The 23,441-nt window shown below is 37.7% G+C and overlaps 1 protein-coding gene across 1 annotated transcript in view; it reads right to left on the reverse strand.

Moving 5' to 3' along the window:
• Positions 1–23,441, reverse strand: part of LOC124556834 (apoptotic protease-activating factor 1) — a 285,519-nt gene that overhangs the window by 239,145 nt on the left and 22,933 nt on the right. The window contains exons 3-4 of the mRNA XM_047130851.1: positions 22,883–23,020; positions 12,940–13,263 (exon numbers count right to left, since the gene is read on the reverse strand). Of these exons, the coding sequence (XP_046986807.1) occupies positions 12,940–13,263; positions 22,883–23,020 (462 nt within the window). The remainder of the gene's footprint in view (positions 1–12,939; positions 13,264–22,882; positions 23,021–23,441) is intronic.

The following is a 23,441-nucleotide window of genomic DNA, read 5'->3' on the forward strand; positions in this document are numbered from 1 at the left end:
GCCTCGCTGACCTCTTCAACTTAACAAATCCTGCAAAACTCCCTCCCAAGACCCCATAAAACCCAGAACCCAACCCAAGCAAACTCAAAACACTGTTTTTAACCTCTCCACTAAAACTGTACATCCTACCCAAGATCCTTCTTACCCCTCCTAATGTGATTGCTCACCCAACCTACACAACATCCTAGTCCATCCCTACACTTCTCCCACTCTCTTGTCACAGGGGCCATATCCCTGTCGTACACCAAGGTGCAAGACCTGCCCAGTCCACCAACCCAGAACCCAACGGTTACGCTTCCTCCGTCCTGTCGTCCCACCACAATTCGCATCCCCATGTTGCCTTCAACGTGTGCTGATTCCCACAGATCACTACAACTATACCTGACACCTTTCCCTCCCACATTTCTAGCAAGCCAACCGGCCTCCCTCTGAGCTGCTAGCCACCCACTCCAGTCCCTCTACCTATCTGAAAAGTCAATGTTTCTGCTTTTTGGTGACTGTTCTCCTTCAACCCTAAAGTATTCACACTACACAAGAACTTTATTACAAAAATTATGCTTCTTTCTTTACATAATTCAAGTGTCAAAATGTTTCTGCTGAGTATTATGGTACTTATTTTACTTTTTTGTGATCAACAGCTGATATACAATTGCACGTTTTCCAGTGGAAATAAATAGCTAGAATTGTAACAATATTCGTTAATATGTTTCCTCTCTCTGTGAGGATGAATTTGTTTAGAAGAGCAGGAAAGTGAAAATTCATTTTGAAAACAATCCTCTAAGCTGTGGCTGAACCATATCTCCACAATATTCTTCCATCCAGAAGTGCTAGTCGTGCAAGGTATACAGTAGGCTTCTGTCAAGTTTGGAAGGTAGAAGACAGGTACTAGCAGAAGTAAAGCTGTGAGGGTATGTTGTCAATTGTGCTTGGATAGCTCTCAGCTGGTAGAGCACTTACCTGCCAAAGGCAGAGATCCCAGGTTCAAATCACAGTCAAACACACAGTTTTAATCTAACAAGGGAACCTCCCCATCACACCGCCCTCAGATTTAGTTATAAGTTGGCACAGTGGTAGGCATTTTAAATGTAAGTAGGAAAATAGATATGTTGCATTTCACCTGCATCGGTGCTGTACAAGACTTTTTAACTCTGGCTTTAACTGTTGATGGCCTTATGCTGAAAATATTTATTTCTTTAGCAATCCAGGTCTTTTCATGCAGTTTGTAGGATGTCCTTTGTGGGCATAAACTACACAAGAAGTATAACAACATTTGTATACAGGTGCCCATTTCTTGACTGCCGAAAATGATGGAGAGGCTCATTATAAACATCATCCAACTTCATATTTACTCCTGCGAGTGGTACAATTACAATTGAAATGAATCTTACTATGGAAGAATATTCCACTTAAGCAATTTAAACAAAATGTATACACTATGAATGCTTTAAACACTACACTAATAAAAATATTCTTCAGATAAAGTGGAGACTTGACTAATGTTATTGCACCTGCACCAAAATAAGAAAAACAAGAAAATTGATCTCATGTATGACAGTAAAAACTGCACCCTACGGAAAAGGAGATTAACAAAAAATTGAAGCAGCCGAGATGAGGTTTCTGAAGTCGCTTCTTAGAATAATGCTAAAAGACATAGTGGTGATTGAAGGTATAGGACAAGACCTACATGTAAAAACAATGACAGAAGTGATTAGACATTAAAGTAGTAGTAAGAGGAGGAGTAGTAGGAGTAGTAGGAGTAGTAGTAGTAGTAGTAGTAGTAGTAGTAGTAGTAGTAATAATAATAATAATAATAAGAAGAAGAAGAAGAATAATGATGACGCACCTGCCATGGCAAGCAATACATTTCAACCAAATTGGGAAATGGGATAGAGGATGGCCAACCAAGGGTTGAAGACAACAGTTTTGTTAAATGCCTTTGGTTATGGAAAGGGGAGGAGGAGGAGGTCATATCTGTGTAAAGCCAAGAAATTTACTCCTAGCTCTCATAGGCTGCATACATGTCACATCACGAGAAGCTGCACTGTGGCACATGAGAAACCATTAGTACAAAAAAGACCATATAAAGAGTAGGACTCATTTAAAGAAACCACATTCATTAACCATCTCGAGAATGTTGCATCTTTAAGAAGTTTTATAAGGTGTCCACGTATGGTATTTTGAAGAAGCTCCTGCATTTTTGGCAGCCAGGTCAGACAGTGATGTAGCACCTCTGCATGGTGTTTCCTTCTTGATAATATTGATGAATAGAAAGTCACACTCTAGGAATTCTGAGAATTCCTCCATTACCAACTTCAACAAAATAGATTGAAGAGGACTACTTTTGCTCAACTATTAAGGGACTACAATCTGGTTACTGCCAGCTCAGTCTAAGTATAAATGCAACCAAAACCTCCAGTTCCCCAACCACTTGCTTTGTTATGGTTCTCATATCTGACTGCTTCGTTTCTCTCTCTATGTGACATCTGCCTTAAGTAAACTGACCACGTGTCTCTTTCATCTTTTTAACAAATTTTACACTCTTTGAGTTGTGCTAGCACTTTATGAATATAAAATGGGAAGAGATGTTCAAAAGTAATCCCACTCTCTTGGTGACACGTAGATTTTGAGTAACAGAGAATGCTACATTATTGGCTTTTCTGAACAGTTCACCAAAACATCTGCATGTTGAGTTATGTGAACTAACTCATAATTCTGTCCAGTGGATAGTTGGAGGAATTGCAATCACCTCAAATCCACCATACCTGGACAACTTAATAACTGGGATAGGAGGTGCTTAAGAGACTGCTCATTAGGAAGTTTTTCACCTCATCAGCATAGGTCTCACATAAAAGTTGAGAGTTTATTTAGAAAGGCTTCTAACATCCAGCAAATCGAGTGAGTAAACCACGATCCCTGCTGTTCAGTGTACTAAAAAGAGGATTGGGGTGTTAACTAGTTCTCTGTCCATGTAATCAAGATCTACCACAGCCAGATACAGTTGACACTGACTGATCTTGCTGACAATTTACTGTCTGGAACAACAAGAGGACCATCTTTGTCTCGAGGTGTGCTACAAATGTAGTCAGTAAGTTCTAACTGATGAAGCACATTGATAAAGATGCTTCAGAGGAAGAAGAAGGAGGGTGAGAATGTTTTATAGTCTAAAGCATAGGGTAATTATACAGCAAAAATTAGACAAGCACAAGTAGGACTCATGCTCCGAGGGTTCCATACCAACTTCATTTTGAATATAGATAGTTCATCCACTGCAGGAATCAAGAATTTCAATGATTTTTGCCAGTTATCATTATCAGTACTGGCAAGATACTGAAAAGGTTTCGAGAAAGTTTTAATTTTCAGTTTAAATTTTTTGTGTAACTTCGCATTTGCTATTGTAATTTTTCATTTATTTTATTAATGTTGGAATTACAGTAGCATACTATGCTAACTGGCAATTGCAAAACTTCATCTGCTCCTGTCCCTACTGCAATTACTGGTAAGATTTGATGGAAGACTCCAGAGAAGAAATCAGTACAGTCAGCCATTTGTGTAGTTACATGAATGTAAAATTGTTCTGTGGACTGCTTCAATGGATATTGTATGGGATGTCAGAATCCCATCTCAAGCAATGGAAGTGCACTCTTGCATCAATTACCAGTATTAATTTACTTTGAAACATTACAGGCGCTGCACATACTGCAGGCATAGCCTGTCAAGGGATGTTTACATGTAGAATGAGCATTTCATAAAGGACCTGAAATGCTAGCATCACATGGTGCAGTAGTTGGGCAAGCCTAACACATACCACTACTGGATGACTAAGGCATCATTTACACTGTGGTAGGAGACTTGACTTCATCGAAGCTCAGCCAATTAGGACAAAATATTTGTAAATTATATTTCTTGTGAATCACTCCACCTATCACTAAAAACCAGATGAAAATCCCCGAGATTTTTGACAAATTATGAATTTAATGTAAGTTTGCAATATTGTTTCATGTGATATAAGTACAAATAAGCAATTTTCAGGTTATTCCATTACTTACTCAACAGGAAGTACCCTATAGGTTTTGACTGGAATGACTTAGAAGCTTAAATATTTTCCACTGCCAAGGGACTGTAGATCTTAGTATGCGACATAAATTTTCTACTTGATACCTCTACCCATTCCTGACAAAAAGGTGTCTTAACAGTCAGATGGACAACAAAGTGATTCTATAACGATTCCATTTTTACCGACTGAGGTACAGAACTCTAAAAAGCAAAGAAAGTGAGGACAAGACAATAATTCCAGAAAGCAAATTCACAGCAGGGGACTCTTTACTGCATGTAATACTAAAAGAATAATTTTCAATATGGGTCATACACATTAAAAGAGAGATCCAAATAACACCCCCCCCCCCCCCCCTGCAAAAATAAATAAATAAATCTGGGGGGTATGGAGGGAGGGAGGGAGAGGTGGAGGGAGGCAGAGGGGGAGGGAGAGCGAGAGTGGGAGTGTGTGTCATCTTTCATGTATCTAACAAATCAATACTAAAACAATTTTTGGGACTCATTTATGTCTGTTTACAAACTGAGTATACACATTCCTTGAGGAAAATAAGCTTTTCTTAAATGGTTCAGGAAACACACTCCTGTAAAATGCAGTTTCGTTTTTTTACACACAATATCTTGTAAATACTAGACGCAAGTGCCGAGGTAGTTTCTGTTGTCCTACATTTCTGGACATTAGACACTGGAACAGACTGCCAACTAATAATCAAGATACCAACATGTGAATTATCTTCTCATATATGTGACTGGTTCCAAGAATTTTTGACTGAAGAAACCTAGTACATTACACTGGACAGCAAATTTCCAACATAAAAGAAAGTGGCATTGCCGTTCTGCAAAGAAGTGCAACAGGAACACTAATGTTCTAAACAAATTACCAGCACACTCAGAGTGTTTGCTTACAGTGCTACTGTCCACGGTCAAGTATCTTCCCTGGGTAATTGTAAGGAAATACACAATGACTTTGTGTACTCCATGAGATAAATGTAAGAAAATGAGTGGTCAACATCTGAAACATGTCAAATCATCTAAATACCTTCAGGTTTTACTACGAAGTGACATGAATGAACAGGCAAAATGAATAGTAGGGAAGATTAATGGAGCACTCAGATTTGGTGAGAGGATACTGGGAAAGTGTAGTGCGCCTGTTAAAGGGAACAACTACAAGACTCAAATGCACCATATCCTACAGAACCTTGTCAGTATTTGGAGGTCTTAAGATGTGCTGCTAGGATAATAACAGACTGATTGTGGCACAGATGTTCAACTAATTTAAATGGGAACTGTTTTAAGAAATTCAATATTTTCTACAAACCCTGTCAGATAAATTTAGAGCATCACCAATCAAAGTAAACTGTGCAAACGTTCCACTGCTTCCACTATACATTTCATATAGGAAGAAAGAATAGTGTTTCAAAGTCCCAGTACCACCCAGGTTATTACAGAAGGAGTACAAGCTTTTCAAGGAGTCATTCGTACCTTTGACTTGAATTATTTAAGGAAATCACAAAGTGTAAATCTTGATGGCAGGATGCAGATTTGAGCCTCAGTCCACCCAAAGATGAGTACAGTGTCTTACCACTAACAAGAAGACCATCAGACACGTTAATCATACATTAATTAAATGTGTGTCGTGTTCTACGAATTTGTATCTTGGTTGCTTCTATGACCAGTACCACCCGGAATTGTGTTCTGGCACAGAAAGCGATGCAAGTGATATCCAGCAAGACAATTCTGTAATGTATTCTGTAACAAACAGAATACACATTTGAAGAAAGTTTGCAGGAATTACTGATTTAGTAATGAAGTTACTGCAGTGAAAATGAGTATTTTTGAACAATTTTACATGACACATAGTGTTTAATGATGTGTGTGTGTGTGTGTGTGTGTGTGTGTGTGTGTGTGTGTGTGTGAGAGAGAGAGAGAGAGAGAGAGAGAGAGAGAGAGAGAGAGAGACTCAAACTCAGAAGAACTTTATTGACTGTGACAACGGCCGCGGAAGTCTACGTTTATATCTGAACAGAATATCAAACTGAAAGGAAAATGAAAATGTGAGTATGGTTAATTCCATTAGTAAATACAAGGTTAAAAATATACAAAGAATTTTACAGAGATGAGGAATCATTGTCTATAGCAATATATACTATGTGAACAAAATTATCTTGATGACAACAAATAATATTTAAAAAATAGCGAAATCACCTATCATGTGGAGCACACAGGTAGTGACTGCACAAAAAGGCAGCATTAGAAACAGATTGGTTGTCTTGTTCAGATCACAGATTCACAATATTTTAATATACTTTAGAGTCAAATGAGTAATGGGAGACTTTTGCCTGCTCAACATATTCATGACAACTGTTACAACATACTGAATTGGAAACATTTTATGGGATGTTAATAACCCAAGAAGCCAGCCACACCTTTTGACTTTGAGAGAGGAATGAATGCCAAAAACCATTTTGAAAGGAAGTTCAGAGATTAATGTCTTGCTGACAATGAGCTCATTAGTGACAAAGCACCTCCTTAGTAGGATAAGGATGACTGCATGAATCAGCCGTGGTGTTACTGTCCTGAAATTTGTCAGAAATGATTTAGAGAAAACAACAAAAACATAAATAAGTAATGACGAGACACAAATTTGAACCTCACTTCTCCCAAATACAAGTTAACTGCACCATCTCATTCAGACACAAAATATTTGTTTATAATTTGTTATCATCCATTTATGCTATTACAAAGAAATACTACAGTGTATAGAAGTTTACCATAACACTTTTTGGTGATAAGTGTGAAAATTTGATATTCATAACTACAGAGCTAATGAGTAACATTAAGAATTGCACATCCTGCTACATGTAATGTGTAGTGATCCCACTGGGCCATGGAACAGTTCGCTGGTTCATGAGTGTCTACAGTCAATTTGCAAGCAGAAGTACTAAAGTGTGGCCTGTTTCTAGTGGAGAGGGTTTGGAACTCCTGTTATCTTATACAGAAAAGTTACAACAGAGGACTACAACATCATTTTCACCCACCTATACTATTGATCACAGAAAGCCAGCTTAGAGTGGAGTATTTATGTTCTAATGTTACTTACACTGCACATTCATCAGGCTAATTTTATAAAATTATTGTTTTAATAAAACAATTACATTGCTGGGAGCACTGATCTCCATATAAATGTTTTGGGATGCTGAGAGCCAATCAGACAACATAGGTGCTTAGTTACATCCCCTGTAAAAACAGGGGACGTAACTATCACAAAAGCAAATGATTGAAAAACTGAGTTCAGTTCTGTATCTGAGACGTAAAGAGTCACAAGTACCATTTCTGCAGTTTTGACATAATATTTGTACTACCCGCACACTGATTCACTTGTGGCAGAAGGGAAACTGTTCTGCTCCATGCCATAGCCAACTGAGGGTATGTTGAAAGAGTGCTTGTCCATTTAACCCCATCTATCTCAGCCCTGGGCTACAGTGGGACTATCACTCTTCTTCCACAAATGAAACTGCAGAAATTGGACTTGTGCCCTACAGATTTTCAAAAGTGTGTTCACACATTTTTTATTTTTTACTGTATATGGGTAACAAAATGCTAGAATCTTTATACAATCAACTGTACCCCAAACAAACAAAATAATAATAATGTCACTACAACACCAAAATCAGTTTCGCAAAATCACATATCAACAGCACCCCTAAAATTAAATTCCTATGGAACACAGTATTAGACTATCAGTGCTGAATAAATAATATAGTGTACTGGGATAATTGATAAGTAATAACTAATGCACAAGCAGTATACAATAAAACTTCCATAAATATTGTCACACAATTATTAAATTTATGGTTAAAATTATTATTACTTTATCATGCATCATTATTAAAATTATTAAATTACTTTATAAAAATTATTCATCAACAGTCACAAACTCCCACTCACTCTCTTTTTTAGTATACTAGCAGTGTACCAGATAAAATGGAAAACAATGCTAGACCAGTCCATATTGCGCAGTCTGGATATTGCTACCCACACTCCAGTATCAAGCACTGGAGTTTCAAGCAAAGCATGTGGATTCTCCATTGACTACAACCATGGGTTTTGTGCATTAAAACAAGCAGAGAGGTGGAACCAGACCTTGTCTGTATAAAAGGTGATATCACGAATACCATGGTATTCCTCTTAATAAAAGATTTAAATCATTTGCAGCAAAGGATTTGCTTTCTATGATCCACATCTTTCAATTCTTGGGCTGTTGTCACTTTATATGGGAACAACTTCAATGCCTGCCTACCTGCTTTACGCATGGTCGCAAACTTGATGTGTGGCAACTTGCACAATGATTTTGCTGTTGTTACGACATAAAGTCAACTGCTGGCATGCCAGTCGGGAATGACAGAGAAGAGATAGCTGTGAGAAGATGTCAACCAATCACATGCTCATCGACCCCTCTCCAGGCTGACATTGCAACAGCAGCGGCCCCTATGAGAAGAGGACATAAGCGCCATGCCCGACTGGTTGCAGTTCGGTCGAATAGTAGCTTCAAGATTAGGCACTTGTATAGCAGTGACTTAGGATTGTTTATACTGAAGACGATTGCTTATTTTATATGTCGCCCTTTGCTTGCGACACATCTGTATAATTGACAAGAATTAAGTATTGTAATCTTTTCCTTTTGTAATAAAACTCATTAATATGATTTGTTTGAATGTTGTCTAGCAATTTGAGAAAGCAGGTTTCCTAGACATCCCAAACTTGACAACTAGGCTGGATTTAACAGCTGAGCTCTGCTGCATAGTCAGAAATATCAAACAACTTATGTTTGTTTGGTTCTTACAGTTCATATGGCATTTAATACTAAGCCTGTCTCCCTAAACTTCTCAATAAGTCAATGAACTGCATTACAATGAGGTGCAGCTGTTCCTGAGAATCATTCAGCAAATGCCTCCTGCACTAAATCCACGTTTTTATTGCCTTGTCAAAAGACTTGTTCAGCTAGAACAACATGTTCCTCAGCTGAAAGCATCACAATTTAAAAACAAATTGAATATCTCAACACTACACATCACTGCTTTCATCAACTGAACGAAACAGTTAAATGTTATGCAAAAGTAGAAATAATTAAAAAACCAATCATGTTTCAATGAAAAAACAGTTCTGGCAACTTTGGTCAAAGAAATCAACAACATAAATCCTGTACCCAAGAACTACACACTGTTTGTACAAGTGTTCCGTAAAATGTCAAAAAAGCACATTCCAGGAGGCTATAGACAGAACTTCATAACAGGACTCACTGGGGGCACCAAAAACATCTTAGTGAAATACGAAGAACTGTACTCAAATGACCCTAGTGATGAGACAATAGTTTGTGGCACAACTCTTATGAAAGCACTAAGTGAAACAAGGCAAAAGAAATGGCTAGAAACCTTGGAGGAGATGGCCATCACACATAGCAGTATAATTGCATGGAATCTAATCAGACAGCTTGATGGGAATCAAAAAGAAAGCAAAGAAATGGCTAGAGTAACACCTAACTACACTGCACATCAACAAGTACTGGATGGCAGGCTGGATGGCTTGGCTCTGGTACAATTACATAACGGAGGATTACTATCAAATAGTCTCCCTAAAAGCTGAAGAAACATCTATATGCCCTTTTTTGTGGCACACATTAACTAAGGCTTTAATAAAAGTCTCAGTAAACTACTTGCATAAGTCTGTTAGCACACTGAGAATATTCTGTAGCTGGGAACACAGAACAAAGCAAGTTCATGGTTCTCCCTATTGGGAACAGGTGTCGCATAAGAAGCACTGCGCATTTCAGAAATCAGAATTAAAATATATTTCAAGACAAAGTGTCACAAACATATACATTTTAGTGACTCAAAGACACCTGCCTTTACATGCCATTTAAAAGAACAAGGACATGCAGCCAATGATATAACAGTTCTTACCTAGTTAACATACAATTGATTTGTTTTTAATACAACATTCCTGAAGGAAAAAAAAATTGCATACATACATCAAGCATACAGGGAATTTTCTCAGAGAGTGATCAGAGTCACCTAACAAGTAGTTTATTGAGAGTTTTATTACTGTTCTGTTACCTGTGTGACATATGTATAATTATATGGCAGATGAATGTATCTAAGATATAACGCAGACTAGCTGACAGCAAAAAACTTACTGTAATGCTGACAGGTGGTACATACACACATCAAAAAAAGTTTTGCATCACCTCGGTTCCGAGATCTGTACAGAAAATTGGAATAGAGGTCAACATAAACATCGTTTCCGACCTTTTTATTGCTCATGAAAACCACACATTGCATGTTGTACCACCATACAGCGAGACCTTGAGAGGTGGTGGTCCAGATTGCTGTACACACCGGTATCTCTAATACCCAGTAACACATCCTCTTGCATGCCTGTATTCATCATGGCATACCATCGACTAGTTCATCATGGCACTGTTGGTTCAGGTTGTCCTACTCCTTAATGGTGATTCAGTGCAGCTCCCTCAGAGTGGTTGGTGAGTCACGTCATCCATAAACAGCCCTTTTCAATCTATTCCAGGCATGTTCGATAGGGTTCATGTCTGGAGGACATGCTGGGCACTCTAGTTGAGCTATGTCGTTATCCTGAAGGAAGTCATTCACAAGATGTGCATGATGGGGGCGCAAATTGTCGTCCATGAAGATGAATGCCTCATCAATATGGTCGATATGGTTGCACGATCGGCCAGAGGATGGCATTCACATATTGTACAGCCATTACGGTGCCTTCCATAACCACCAGCGGCGTATGTCGGCCCCACATAATGCCACCCCAAAACAGCAGGGAACCTCCACCTTGCTGCACTCGTTGGACAGTGTGTCTAAGGTGTTCAGCCTGACCGGGTTGCCTCCAAACACATCTTCGACGATTGTCTGGCTGAAGGCATATGCAACACTCACTGGTGAAGAGAACGTGATGCCAGTCCTGAGAGGTCCATTTGGCATGTTGTTGCCCCATCTGTATCATGCTGCATGGAGTCATGGTTTTAAAGATGAACCTCGCCATGGATGTCAGGAGTGAAGTTGTGCATTGTGCAGCCTATTGCACACAGTTTGAGTCATAGAATGACATCCTGTGGCTGCACATAAAGCATTATTCAACATGGTGGCACTGCTGTCAGGTTTTTTTCCGAGCCATAATCCCTAGGTAGTGGTCATCCACTGTAGTAGTAGCCCTTGGGTGGCCTAGGTGAGGCATGTCATCGACAGTTCCTGTCTCTCTGTATCTCCTCCATGTCCAAACAACATCGCTTTGCTTCACTCCAACCAAGACACCTGGACACTTCCCTTCTTGAGAGCCCTTTCTGGCACAAAGGAACAATGCAGACTGAACCGCGGTATTGACCCTCTAGGCATAGTTGAACTACAGACAACACGAGCTGTGTACCTCCTTCCTTGTAGAACCACTGGAACTGATCGGCTGTTGGACCCCCTCTGTCTAATAGGCACTGCTCATGCATGGTTGTTTAAATCTTTGGGTGGGTTTAGTGACATCTCTAAACAGTCAAAGGGACTGTGTCTGTGATACAATATCCACAGTCAACGTCTATATTCAGGAGTTCTGGGAACCGGGGTGATGCAAAATTCTTTTTGATTTGTGAAGTACACAACAGAAAATTTCCAATACATGTGGTTGTGTGCTTCTCACATTGTTTCACATGCACATGCAGGGTTGAGAAGAATCATCTGATAAATTTTGATTGACAGGAACAAGAGAGTATTTCATAGCCTCATGTGTCAAATTAAAATTCAATTTCTAGTTTTAGTTCTGATATATCAACAAAGAAAGTAATCATAGTAACCTGAAAATTATAAATCCACCAAGTGTTCCCTGTTTTTCCTCATGCACTCATAACAACATTTTCAGTTGTTCTTAGACTGTGATTTTGTCTTTTTTGTTTCATTTTCAACAACTATGTTCTCCATCAGTTATTCATCCACAGCAATATTGTACGCCTATCAGGAGTAGAGGGTTTTGATTTAAATCGAATTATCTATAACATAAACATCATGTAGTAACTACGAAATTACTATTTTTAAACTTGGCTTTAGCCACAAAAAGCATGATACTCACTGGACCAACTCATAATAGCTACAAAAATGGTAGGAAGAGTGCTACTAGGCAACAACCATCCTGCCTTTTCACTGAAGTTTGGCAGTTGAGTCAATACACTGACGAACACAAAATTGTCATACTATTTTGCTTGATGCTGCATATGATCTTTCTAACATTTACACAAGTTATTTGCTATGCAGTTGTTCAGCAGTCATGGGGCACATACTGATAATGGGAATTTAGTATATTGTAAACATCAGCCAGTTACATGGTCATATGTTGCGTGTACATGTGAAGTGAGCTCCAAGTATTTATTGATATGATGATACATGGCACTGGTTTGTAATTATTTTTTTTATGTTTTGTCTTTTGTACTTCTTAACATAGACAATTTACTACACTGCTTTGTAATTATTTTTAAAAATATGTTTATCTTCTGCAAACAGGGCTGCTCATTACAGGCTGTAGACAAACTCTGCTCAAGTAATGAAACAAATTATTATATACAGCAGCCACAGTCAATATTTTATTGAAAATAATATTATTCCAACAAATGAATGTTCTGAAGCTCAAGTACATGTGAATAAACATCTTACAACACTATGTATCTGCAAGGGTCTGGAACCTGATTAATCTAATCTGTCTCAGTACTCTTCGTCCCTATTCATTGGGCGTCATTTCCCCTGTTACTGAAACTAGCAAACCTTTAAATTAAGTTTTTGCCTTATCAACAATTCTTCGCATGAGTACATGCAAGCACAATTCACTTACTTTAATAGTTTTGCTTATCCTTCCTCGCACTTTTCTCATCACTTCAAGATCCTTCGTTGTAACAAGTATTTTACAGCCAATGTCAAATGCATCAATGACATCACTTGAGGCGACATCATCCAATATAAGAAGACCTTCTCTTAAATCTTTATCTGTGTAGTATCGTTTAAGTGTTTCTCGGAACCAAGTCAGATTCATAAGTTCCTGCCTCTGAAATTCATCAGGAAACACTCTCCCTGTAGCTTGCAACTTGCACAAAAGGTGATTCACATGAGACAAGACATTACTTCCAGAATCACCCACACTCAGCCAGAAAACGCAGTTCTGAAAAACAAAAGCATTATTAAATAATACTACTGGTACTCTAGTACTTTTACATATTTAGTGAAGAATCAAAATGTGTATACATTCAATTTACACCACATTTACCCTGTCATTTCCCACCAAATAAATTAATTATCATCTCTAGCTCCATTAGCTTCACAAAACATATGAACTGCATAGTAAGTTAGTTGATTTGATGGTGAAAATAAACACAATACTTGTAACACCTTAGAATTACTGACAAAAGTGGAAACTTTACGTATGTGTGGAAATAAATACACTATAACTGATGTAATTGAAGATAATTATAGATAGTCACTAGTATAGACTAAATTTAAACATTTCCATTTTTCTAAGTATGGAACTTGCAACAGCTCAGAGTGGCTTGATTGAGAGTTCCAGCAGTATTTATTTTACCAACCAAAGATGAAGAAGAAAACAGAGCTTGTTACTATAAAACTTGAAGGAACTCGCACTGAAAGATCTTAACTTCCTCAGAATTTGGTGTCTGGAAAGTGTAGGAAAATAATAAACAGTGTAAGTATATCATTGCATACATTTGAATTGTAAGTTGTGATGCACTTTGCTGCTTTGGAGCAGAAACTTTTTCATTAACATTATTTGTAATAATTTACATATTATTTAGACTTTGAAACTAATGTTTATCTTTTATGACTTTTTTAAGATCTGTGTAAATTAGTTGTTTCTTTTGTAGAATACCTTGTTACAACACAGTTCTCGATATACAGTACCAAAATCTCCGACAAATGTTGTGTTTGGCAGTAGTTACACGAGAATAAGCATTTATGAAGTAGTTACAAACTATAAATAATTGTGTCTGAGGCAAGACAACTCATCCATGCTTAGCATATGAAACAGTGAGCGATGACTAGATTAGAAGAAGAGAGGCAGTCTGTAGCATTAAAAGCTGCTATAATATCAATAAACACAAAAGATTACAATGTTCAATTAGTTTAAGAGTGAAACTTTTATTTATCTCTCCTTAATTTCTCACTTAAGTAATAATTTACTATCCTCTTGATATTACAGCTTGAATTCAAAGTTTCTCCCTAATAAAATACTGATAAACCAATTGAAGAATGAAAACAATAGACTGAGTAAAAAGTAATCACGATAACAGGCAAAAAAGATGTTCTATTACTGTTCTGCAGCATATGGAATCAATCATTAGTGTTAGTTAAGTTATGATTCCCTGGAAGATTTCTTAGAAAATGAAACTCATATAAAGACAGGCTTCTTCCAAGTTTCTCAGCCAACCCATTCTTACATTTTTTTGCTACACAAGGATTCTTAAGAAAATAGGATTAACAGAAGGGACATGGGAGGTTTGAAGAATAACAGTATATCATTGGTTTGTTTAGTCGGAGAAAGTTTTTCATTGTTAGATCCAAACTTCATTGTTAGATCCAAACTTCATTGTCAGCCATTAAAAGAAAGCATTGTGTATAATGAAAGTGTTCTATTAAAATTACAAGTGCACACATTTCGAAGAGAAAAAGGGGAATATTGTTACCGCACACCATACACAGTACAATCATTCATTGACCATATATTTTTGATGATTATATGAGAAGAGAATAATGGCAATGGTAGCTAAATGCTCTTCATCAAATCCTGTGCAGTGACTTACAGACAACGCGAAGAAGTTCATCACCTAATCATTGAGATAATAAAATTAGATAAATTCAGGCTACCACAAAGACATACAGGAAGTCATTCTTCCAAAATACCACGGACGTTATTTACATTTCTTCTAAAGGAATGTATTTGTGTTTTTCTTTCTGCTTTGTACATCCAGTCCTCTTTGTGTTTTAACATTAGTGTAAAGTCAAATAATACTCCATGCTATGGCTCACAATATATTTAGGGTGCAGAGTCTCTCCTCCTCTTCTGACAACTGCTTATTGTCTTACCACTTCCCTCCCCTGATACAAAAAACAATGATCCCAAAAGTTACTGTTTACTTTGTGTGAGCTTGTTAGCTACTGCAAGACATGCATTCTTTGTAGTCTCTCAGTACTGTGGAAGAGCCTCTGCAGTTCATAAAGAAAGGAAAAGCCATTGCCAATGTTTAAGCTTTGAGTCAGTCTGTAAGGTATGCTCAGATGGTGTAACTACTAATGCGCAACTCTCAAAAGGTAAGGACCAAGGCTTGTATCCTCGTCTGGAATGCAGTTTTCACCTTTAAGCAACCAAGGCAGCACATATACTACTTACAGAAAAAATTTACAAAACATATATAGCCATACTTTTAGAACAACCATCACTGGTTTTGTATACAAGAAAATTTCGTCTGATTTTTTCAATTTTATCTGTTTTTATGGCTAACTAGTTTCCAAGCAATTCTCCTCTCTATTACTTTGTTACTGGCATGTGTTCCAACTTTTTTTCCCTTTTCCACTAAGGTTAATTTTTTAGTATTTTCTTAATATTTAAAGTCTTTCTCCAGAGTTACTCATCTGACACTCAACTCATCCTTGTTTTCCAATAATTTGTAAATACCTATTACAGCCATTTTCATTTGTCACTCTTTCTCTTTAGGCAAATACATCTCTATATAATAATCAAATTCTATGTGAAAAGATAAATAATATCCTTCTTTCTTCTCCATGCCTCTTACACATGTTACACTGCTGTTATGTGGCCAAGGCACACAAATTATGATGTATACAAATTACTGATGAATGAGACTTTCGTGTTCTATAGAAAGAAATTAATTATGCACTGTTTAGTACATCCTCAGAAACTCTTCCCGAAGTACCTGAGACATCTCAAATGTTTAGAAGTTTAGTGTTCTTCAATTTTTATTTTATTTGCCTAAGTGCAAAGCTCCAATGATAGCCACCATCACTGGCCAACATACATACCTACCTTCCTGTCCTGAGTTTGCAACTCATATACACTCATTAAAGTTTCTCTTTCAGTGGTAATGTGAAGACAATCAGTGTAAGACATTTGAGAAATATAATTTGCCTATATGAGAAGATTAAGATTTAACATCCCTCTACAAAAAGGTTATTAGAGGTGGAGCATAAACTTTGATTGAGGAAGAATAAGAGAGGAAATCGGCAATGTCCTTTAAAAAGGAACTATCCTTTCTCAAGGAACTATGCTGGCATTTGCATTGAGTGATTTAGGGAACCATGGACAGGCCAGATATGGGAGGACAGAAGTGAATTTGAATGGCTGTCCCCTAAATGAAGTCTAGTGTTTCACCATTTGCATCATGTTGCTTTGTAAAATTCTTCAATGAACCATGCACTGAATACTTGGTACTCTTCTCTACAGCAGTCTTAAACCAAATTAAAGTTATTGATCAAAACCCTCCAATTAAACAGTTACCACCAGATCAATATGATCTGTCTCTTTTCAGTTAATTGTCCAAGAGAATACGCCCACATTCCATTTTGCAGCACAGCAACACTCCACCTGCTGTGATATAATGGATAATGGTAACTATTTGTGCTCTTTAATGAAATACCCCAAACTTCTGGCATGTTTTAAATTTACATGGGAGAAATTATACAGACATACACAATTATGCAATGAAAACAAGTAAACAATTTACGTAGCCATTCACAGACATGCAACATCAGGCCACTGTGTGTGTGGAGGGAAAGAAAGAGAAGTGGTCCCCAGGTAGAGGAGGGGTGAGGAGGGATGGAGGGAGGGGGGGGGGGAGGGGGAGAGAGAGGGAGGGAGGGAGAGCACTCTGCTGTTTTTATATGCCAACTTTGTTTGTGTGTTCAAACAATTTTTATTTTCTGCCCTGGATTTACACAAGCATATTATGAGGGTTCATTTCACACGAATTCCAATCAACAGGAAATGGGACTAGGACTAATGCATTGTAACAATCAACCTACTTTGAAATGAACACAGCTTTCCCAAGTTCTCCTGCATAGTGATCCATATAGCTCCAAATTCCTTCTGTTATTTTCCATCTGTTAATCTGTTCCATTTTCAACAATGGAAGGAGCAAAGGTAACTGCTCACAGCGCAAATGAAGCATTTGGCTGTTGTCAGGTACATCAATAAAAATGAACTTTTGGAGAAAGTATGTTACATCCTGGAAGGTTACATGAACACGTGAAAACACTCACAGAAAGCATGCATTAGCACAGTCTATTTGGAAAGTAACAAAGCATTTGTTCATAATGCATGAGTTGTGTTAAGTGATGACAACATCCAACAAATGACATTGAAAGTGCCTCCACCAATATCACCAGAAGATGTAAATGGACTCATATAAAATATTGAATATTGTTAGAAGATTGAAGGTTTGAGCACACAATGTAAGGCTGCAGGAGAGGCAATGTGGAAATATTGCTGTAGGCTATGAAACATGGGACTCTTATGTTCCCAAATGCTTTGAAAATTTTCTTATATGAATTACATTTTTTTAAATTTATAAATTCAAAAAAATAACAAACCTTTAAGATTAAGGTATATTCTTGGGTATTACTGCATGATCAGTGATTGCAGTTCAACGACCTGCCCTTAATTACAATGGCCAAATTTTGATCAACATGGCAATTCTGGGGAAAAATTATAAGTCTGAAAAATTTTCATTTACGTTTGTATATTCTCAGACAACTGATCTGTCACACAAGTGTAGTTAAAGCATAAAAAGAAAGGAAAATCCCAATGTAATATACATATATTGACAACACCAATTCAGATGTCAGTATAAAATCTGTGAAATGGTCAAGAGAGGCAGTGAAGTCTTGACAGTCTACACAAAATCAATATAAAAAAAAGGGAGAGACACTAAAGCAGCAAGAGCATTACAAATTAACATACAATTTGCAAAATTGCTGAATAATTTATTCAGCAACTTCGCTCCAACTACAATACCTAGTATACTAATTCTTGGGCTTCGAAATGGCCATCTAATACATTAATAAATAGAAAATAAAGCTCCTGTATTCTCAAATGAGACAATTATTGGTGTACACAGTTTCAGGTGTCAAGTTTCATCAGATCTTATTCAAAAGAAATATTTTATGCCATATAGCATCTATGAGGAAACTTTTAAAATGTGTGAAAACTGTATGTACCTGTTCATGAGGAAGTACATGGCAAATAACAGTTTTCACATGTTCTCAAGGATGACTGCTCATGCAAATGAATATGCACATCTATACTGGTGCAAAACTCAAGGAAGCAAGTAACTTTCACATGATGTCTCCCTGTCAAGTAACATAGCTTGATGAAACTTGGACCATATATAGAAAGAGCTGCTACAGTATAGTACAGATGGTAACTGAAAGAAATACACGAGATGAACAGAAATGACACTTTTATTCAAAAACAGTAGTTGCACTAGAGTCACTGTGATTTATAATGGTCACCTGGACAAAGAAAGGTGGGACACGATGCTTAATAGTGTGTGCAATCACAACAGACAGCAATGCATGCTTCACAACATGGTCCCATGCTGGCCGTAAGGTTGCCAAGGAATTTTTGTGGTAGGGCTTCCCACTCTTCCAGCAGTGTAATTGACAACTGCTGGAGGGTCATTAGTGCATGTACTCCCATAAGCCTCCCCTACGCATTCCACACATGCTTGATGGGATTTGTGATGGGGGAATGGACATGTCAGTCCATTTATCAAATATCCTCTCATTCCAAGAGCTCCTCCACCTGTGCTGTTCAAAGTTGTTGCACACAAGTCATCCATATAAATGTCAGGGCAGAAAGTACCTCAAAAAAGACGAGCATGGGGAAGGAGTACAGCCTCTCTGTAACGCTGACCAGTGAATGTGCTGTGTTCACACATTTGGAGGTCGGTATGCCAATGCAACATTATGCCTCTCCACACCATAAAACCTGGACCAACAAAACAATTATGTTCAACAATCTTCCTCGATGCATTACGTGTTCCCACTTCTTGTCACTTGAGAGTATGCACTGCACTGTCAAACATGATCGTTTTGGTGGTTCAGGTACTTTGGTGCGAGGAGGCATAATGTTGCTTGGGCATACTGACCACCAAATCGTTTAACACAGTATACTCACCAGTCAATGTCATTTTGACAGTGTACTCCTTCCCCACGTGCATTTTTTGAGGGGTGCATTTGGCTCTGACTTCATTTTTATTGGTGACAATGCATGGCCGCATTGAAGAGTGCATGTGGAGGAGCTCTTGAAACAAGAGGGTATTTGGCAAATGGACTGGTCTATCCTTGCCTCTGACTTAAATCCCATCAGACATGTGGGATGGATTGGGGAGATGTACTGCAGCACTTTCACATGCACTAATGGCCATCCAGCAGTTGTCAACTGCATTGATGGAGGAGTGAAACACCTTGCCGCAAAAACTCCTTACCAACCTTGTGGCCAGCATGGGAGAAGATTGTTTGAACACCTTACTCCACAATGATCCATGCTAGTGTGCTGGAGAACTGGTAAATGTGATTAACTGTGATTATTCTACCATCCTGTGACATATGCAAGGAATGGAGAACGATCAAAAATTGGGTGTATGGCTACGCATACTCTAAGCTAAAATCACAAAAATCAGCAGGTGTCCATATGTGCATCTCTGCTTCCTCGTCATCAATTGGCTCATGAACAGTACTGACCACTCCTATCCTGTATTGTTGCTGGTGATGACAAATGGTGTCTTTGTGCTAACATAAGGAAAAGAAAGGAGTGGTTGAGCACAAACAAAGCAGCAACTACCCGTACAAACACCTGTGTACATCCATTGAAGATAATGTTATGCATCTGGTGGAAAAGCATGAACTACAGTGAAACCCCATCTTTACACTTTTCAAGGGGTTTCAAAAAAATTGTGTAAGATACGGGAAAATGTAAAATGTGGGAAATAATGTTTTAAGCAGTAAAAGTTAGGTATAGGATACCGTCTTGCAGGTACTAGTAGATGGGAACAATGGTGGTGGTTAGTGTCTAACGTCCCGTCGACAGCGAGGTCATTAGGGACGGAGTGCAAGCTCGGGTTAGGGAAGGAGTGGGAAGGAAATCGGCCGTGCCCTTTCAAAGGAACCATCCCGGCATTTGCCTGAAACGATTTAGGGAAATCACGGAAAACCTAAATCAGGATGGCCGGAGACGGGATTGAACCGCCGTCCTCCCGAATGCGAGTCCAGTGTGCTAACCACTGCGCCACCTCGCTCGGTTACCGTCTTGCATTTTTGTACTTTATGTATGGTATATTTACACAACAGGCATCAAAAGACATGTCAAGAACTTGTTTATTAACTAATAAAGGTTTATTATCAAATAAAAACCGCTGATGTAACTGAAACTGATAACTGTCTAGGAAGTGGAAAGTTTTACTGTTTCATATGTCATAACTGATGTTTTTGAAAGCCTACAGCTGTCATTCATTATTTAAATAATGAAATACTGCACTAGTTACATATTTTCATGCTTAGCATGATGCATTTCGAAAATTTTTTCTCACTGTCATGTGCAAATAGGTGCATAAGTAATTTGTGAGTTTATCGGGTACTGTGCCTCCTCAGTTATGTGGGAAACCATACACACGCAAACTATCACTCACATTGTTTGTTTGTGTAACATTACAAAAAATACATACGTAAATACTGCACTTGACAGTGAGAATAAATTCTCGAAACATGTTTTGTTCAGCATGAAAACAATACGTAACTGGTGCTGTGTTTTAACTAAAACGCAACGCAAAGTGAATGACGGTGTCAACTAGCGCTACAAATGGCCAAATGCCGAAACACGCTAAATATGGTTCAACAAAGGTGTCACGATGATCACAACAATCACAAAACTATGTTTGCGCAGTAGAGACAGTTTGGAAATGGTTGTGATTGGTCATGATATCGTTATTCGAACGAACCTAGTTATCCCAGCAGTCACCATGCCAAGTAGAGCTTGGCAGTGGCGGGAGATACGGCACAAATTGTTCCAACTTTTGCACATTTGCACATTCAAATCCGATGAGTAGAGTACCCTGGTGTTAAGAAACCTAACCACGTAATATTTGTAGACACTACTGGGCGCCCAACGTCAGTTTTTTCTCCAAAAAATTTTTTTTGTAATGCGTAAATTGTGGGAAAATTATAAATATGTTGACACAAAATCAGGTGCAAATTAACATTGTGGACATAGCAAATTTGACGAGAATGATAAAAAATGTTGTAAACGGCAGGAAAACGTTAATTTTGTGAAAGTAAAAGCCAGGTTATACTGTACTTCCCTGAGGCGTAGTTATGAATATTGACATTTATTGTCAACAACTGAGACATGTTGCAGATGCAATCCAAGAACAATGACCTGGAAGACTGTGTGAAGTGTTGCTACTCCATGATACCACCCTCTCACATTCTGCTCGACTGACAAAAAACACTATACAGGAGTTGGATTGGGAAGTCATTCCATACCACCTTACTCACGTGATCCTGCACCCGCAGATGTTCATCTTTTCTGCTCTCTACTGAAAAACCTTCAAGGAACTTCCTTCCCTGATTAAAATGAGCTCCGAACATGGCTCGATGAGTTCTTTGCCTTATTTGTTGTGTTTATTAAACTTATGGACAAATGCTATGAACTTATGCACCAACTCAATACTTTTGTCCTTAAGTTCTGCATACCAGTGTACTCTTTGTTAGCAAATATTCCTGCTAAAACAGATCTGTTTGTTAGAGAGGAAACTCCCCTGAACAATGAGGTAGTCATCACGTTTTTTTAAAGATTATTTCGTTCTCTCTAATGAATGTACATTGTGTATGGAATACATGTTTGTATAACTTAAATAGGTTTGCTTTTACCATTTACAAAATTTACAGGTCACAAAGTGAGCTAAGTGCAACAAACAGTTTTGAATTACTCTAAAACTTTATTAAACTTTATGCCATAAATAATGCCAGTTTCATAGAAACTATATGTGAAGTAGTAGCAATGTACAACACAAATTTGCAAGTACAGTTTTTACAATTTATACTTCATGAGGCATTCCACGCACAATTTACATATTTATTCATAGACATAACTACAGTTGGCAAACTGAACCAAATATCTGTTCAACAGTATCCAGTACACTGACTCAATCTATGCACTACCACTGGCATTGTTCACAAGGTCTATTCTCTTCACTGTACGCTTCATTTACACAAGTTTCATGACACACCACTTGCTTTGAAAAGATAACCCGCAACTGAAATAAGTATACTGAAAATTCTCTATGCTTCTATACTATCAACATGGTGATCAGTCCCTGATGAGATTGTATGCTCGAACTGAAAATTTCATTTGATGATATCTTCAGCAAACATGTTAACTTAAATCCAATATCTCGAAACGGGTTAGCAGCTGCCAGTCTTTGTACTCATCCTGTGGAGAATGGTATGCACTTAACACTTCTATCAAACAACACAAAGTATCACATATAGTTTATTAAATATCAAAATGATCCAGAAATGCCTAATATGATTACATTAACCACACCAAACACATTTTCAAACACATTTCAACAACATTTTTGAGCAAGCTTCACAACTATTTTAACAAATTCCACGTATTTTATAATGTACGCTCCTATCTAGTAGTATTATTGTAATCTACTATCAATGTAACAAAAAGTTCTGTACCTACTAACCTTGAAAGATTTAGTAACCAGTGGAAGATTCTCCACAGCAGCTGCAGCTAAGCAGGACTTCCCACTACCAGTCATTCCATGCAACACAATATAATTGCCTCGAGTTAAAGACTTTAAACTCGCACGTAATTCCAGAAGCTGTGAAGGAAAAGACAAATAATTGCTCATGAAGTTTTTCCAATATTATCATAAATCCACTGAAAAATTTGTAGTGTATAGTGAAAGTAAAATTCTGTGAGCATGATCTTATGACAAATTTAGATTCTAATAATAAATACTCATACACAGCTATATATAAAGGAATAACATGTGTTGAAAGTAAAATCTCTACTCAGATATTGTAGTAAATCTTTCGTATGTGGGAATGGATGAAAACAGAGAAACATGGTGCATTCCAAAAGATAAACAGCAGATGTAGGCTGCTTTTAAGTCCACTAAAATGACACCTGTCTGCCCTGTTTTCAATTTATGCACTGTGCAGATTTTGCAATATCTGTTTCAGATACTGCTGGTAAAAATGTTTCTTGTGTCCTCATTACTAATTATCTTTGTATTTTTA

The sequence above is a fragment of the Schistocerca americana genome, chromosome X, assembly GCF_021461395.2.
Source record: "Schistocerca americana isolate TAMUIC-IGC-003095 chromosome X, iqSchAmer2.1, whole genome shotgun sequence".
Classification (NCBI taxonomy): domain Eukaryota; kingdom Metazoa; phylum Arthropoda; class Insecta; order Orthoptera; family Acrididae; genus Schistocerca; species Schistocerca americana.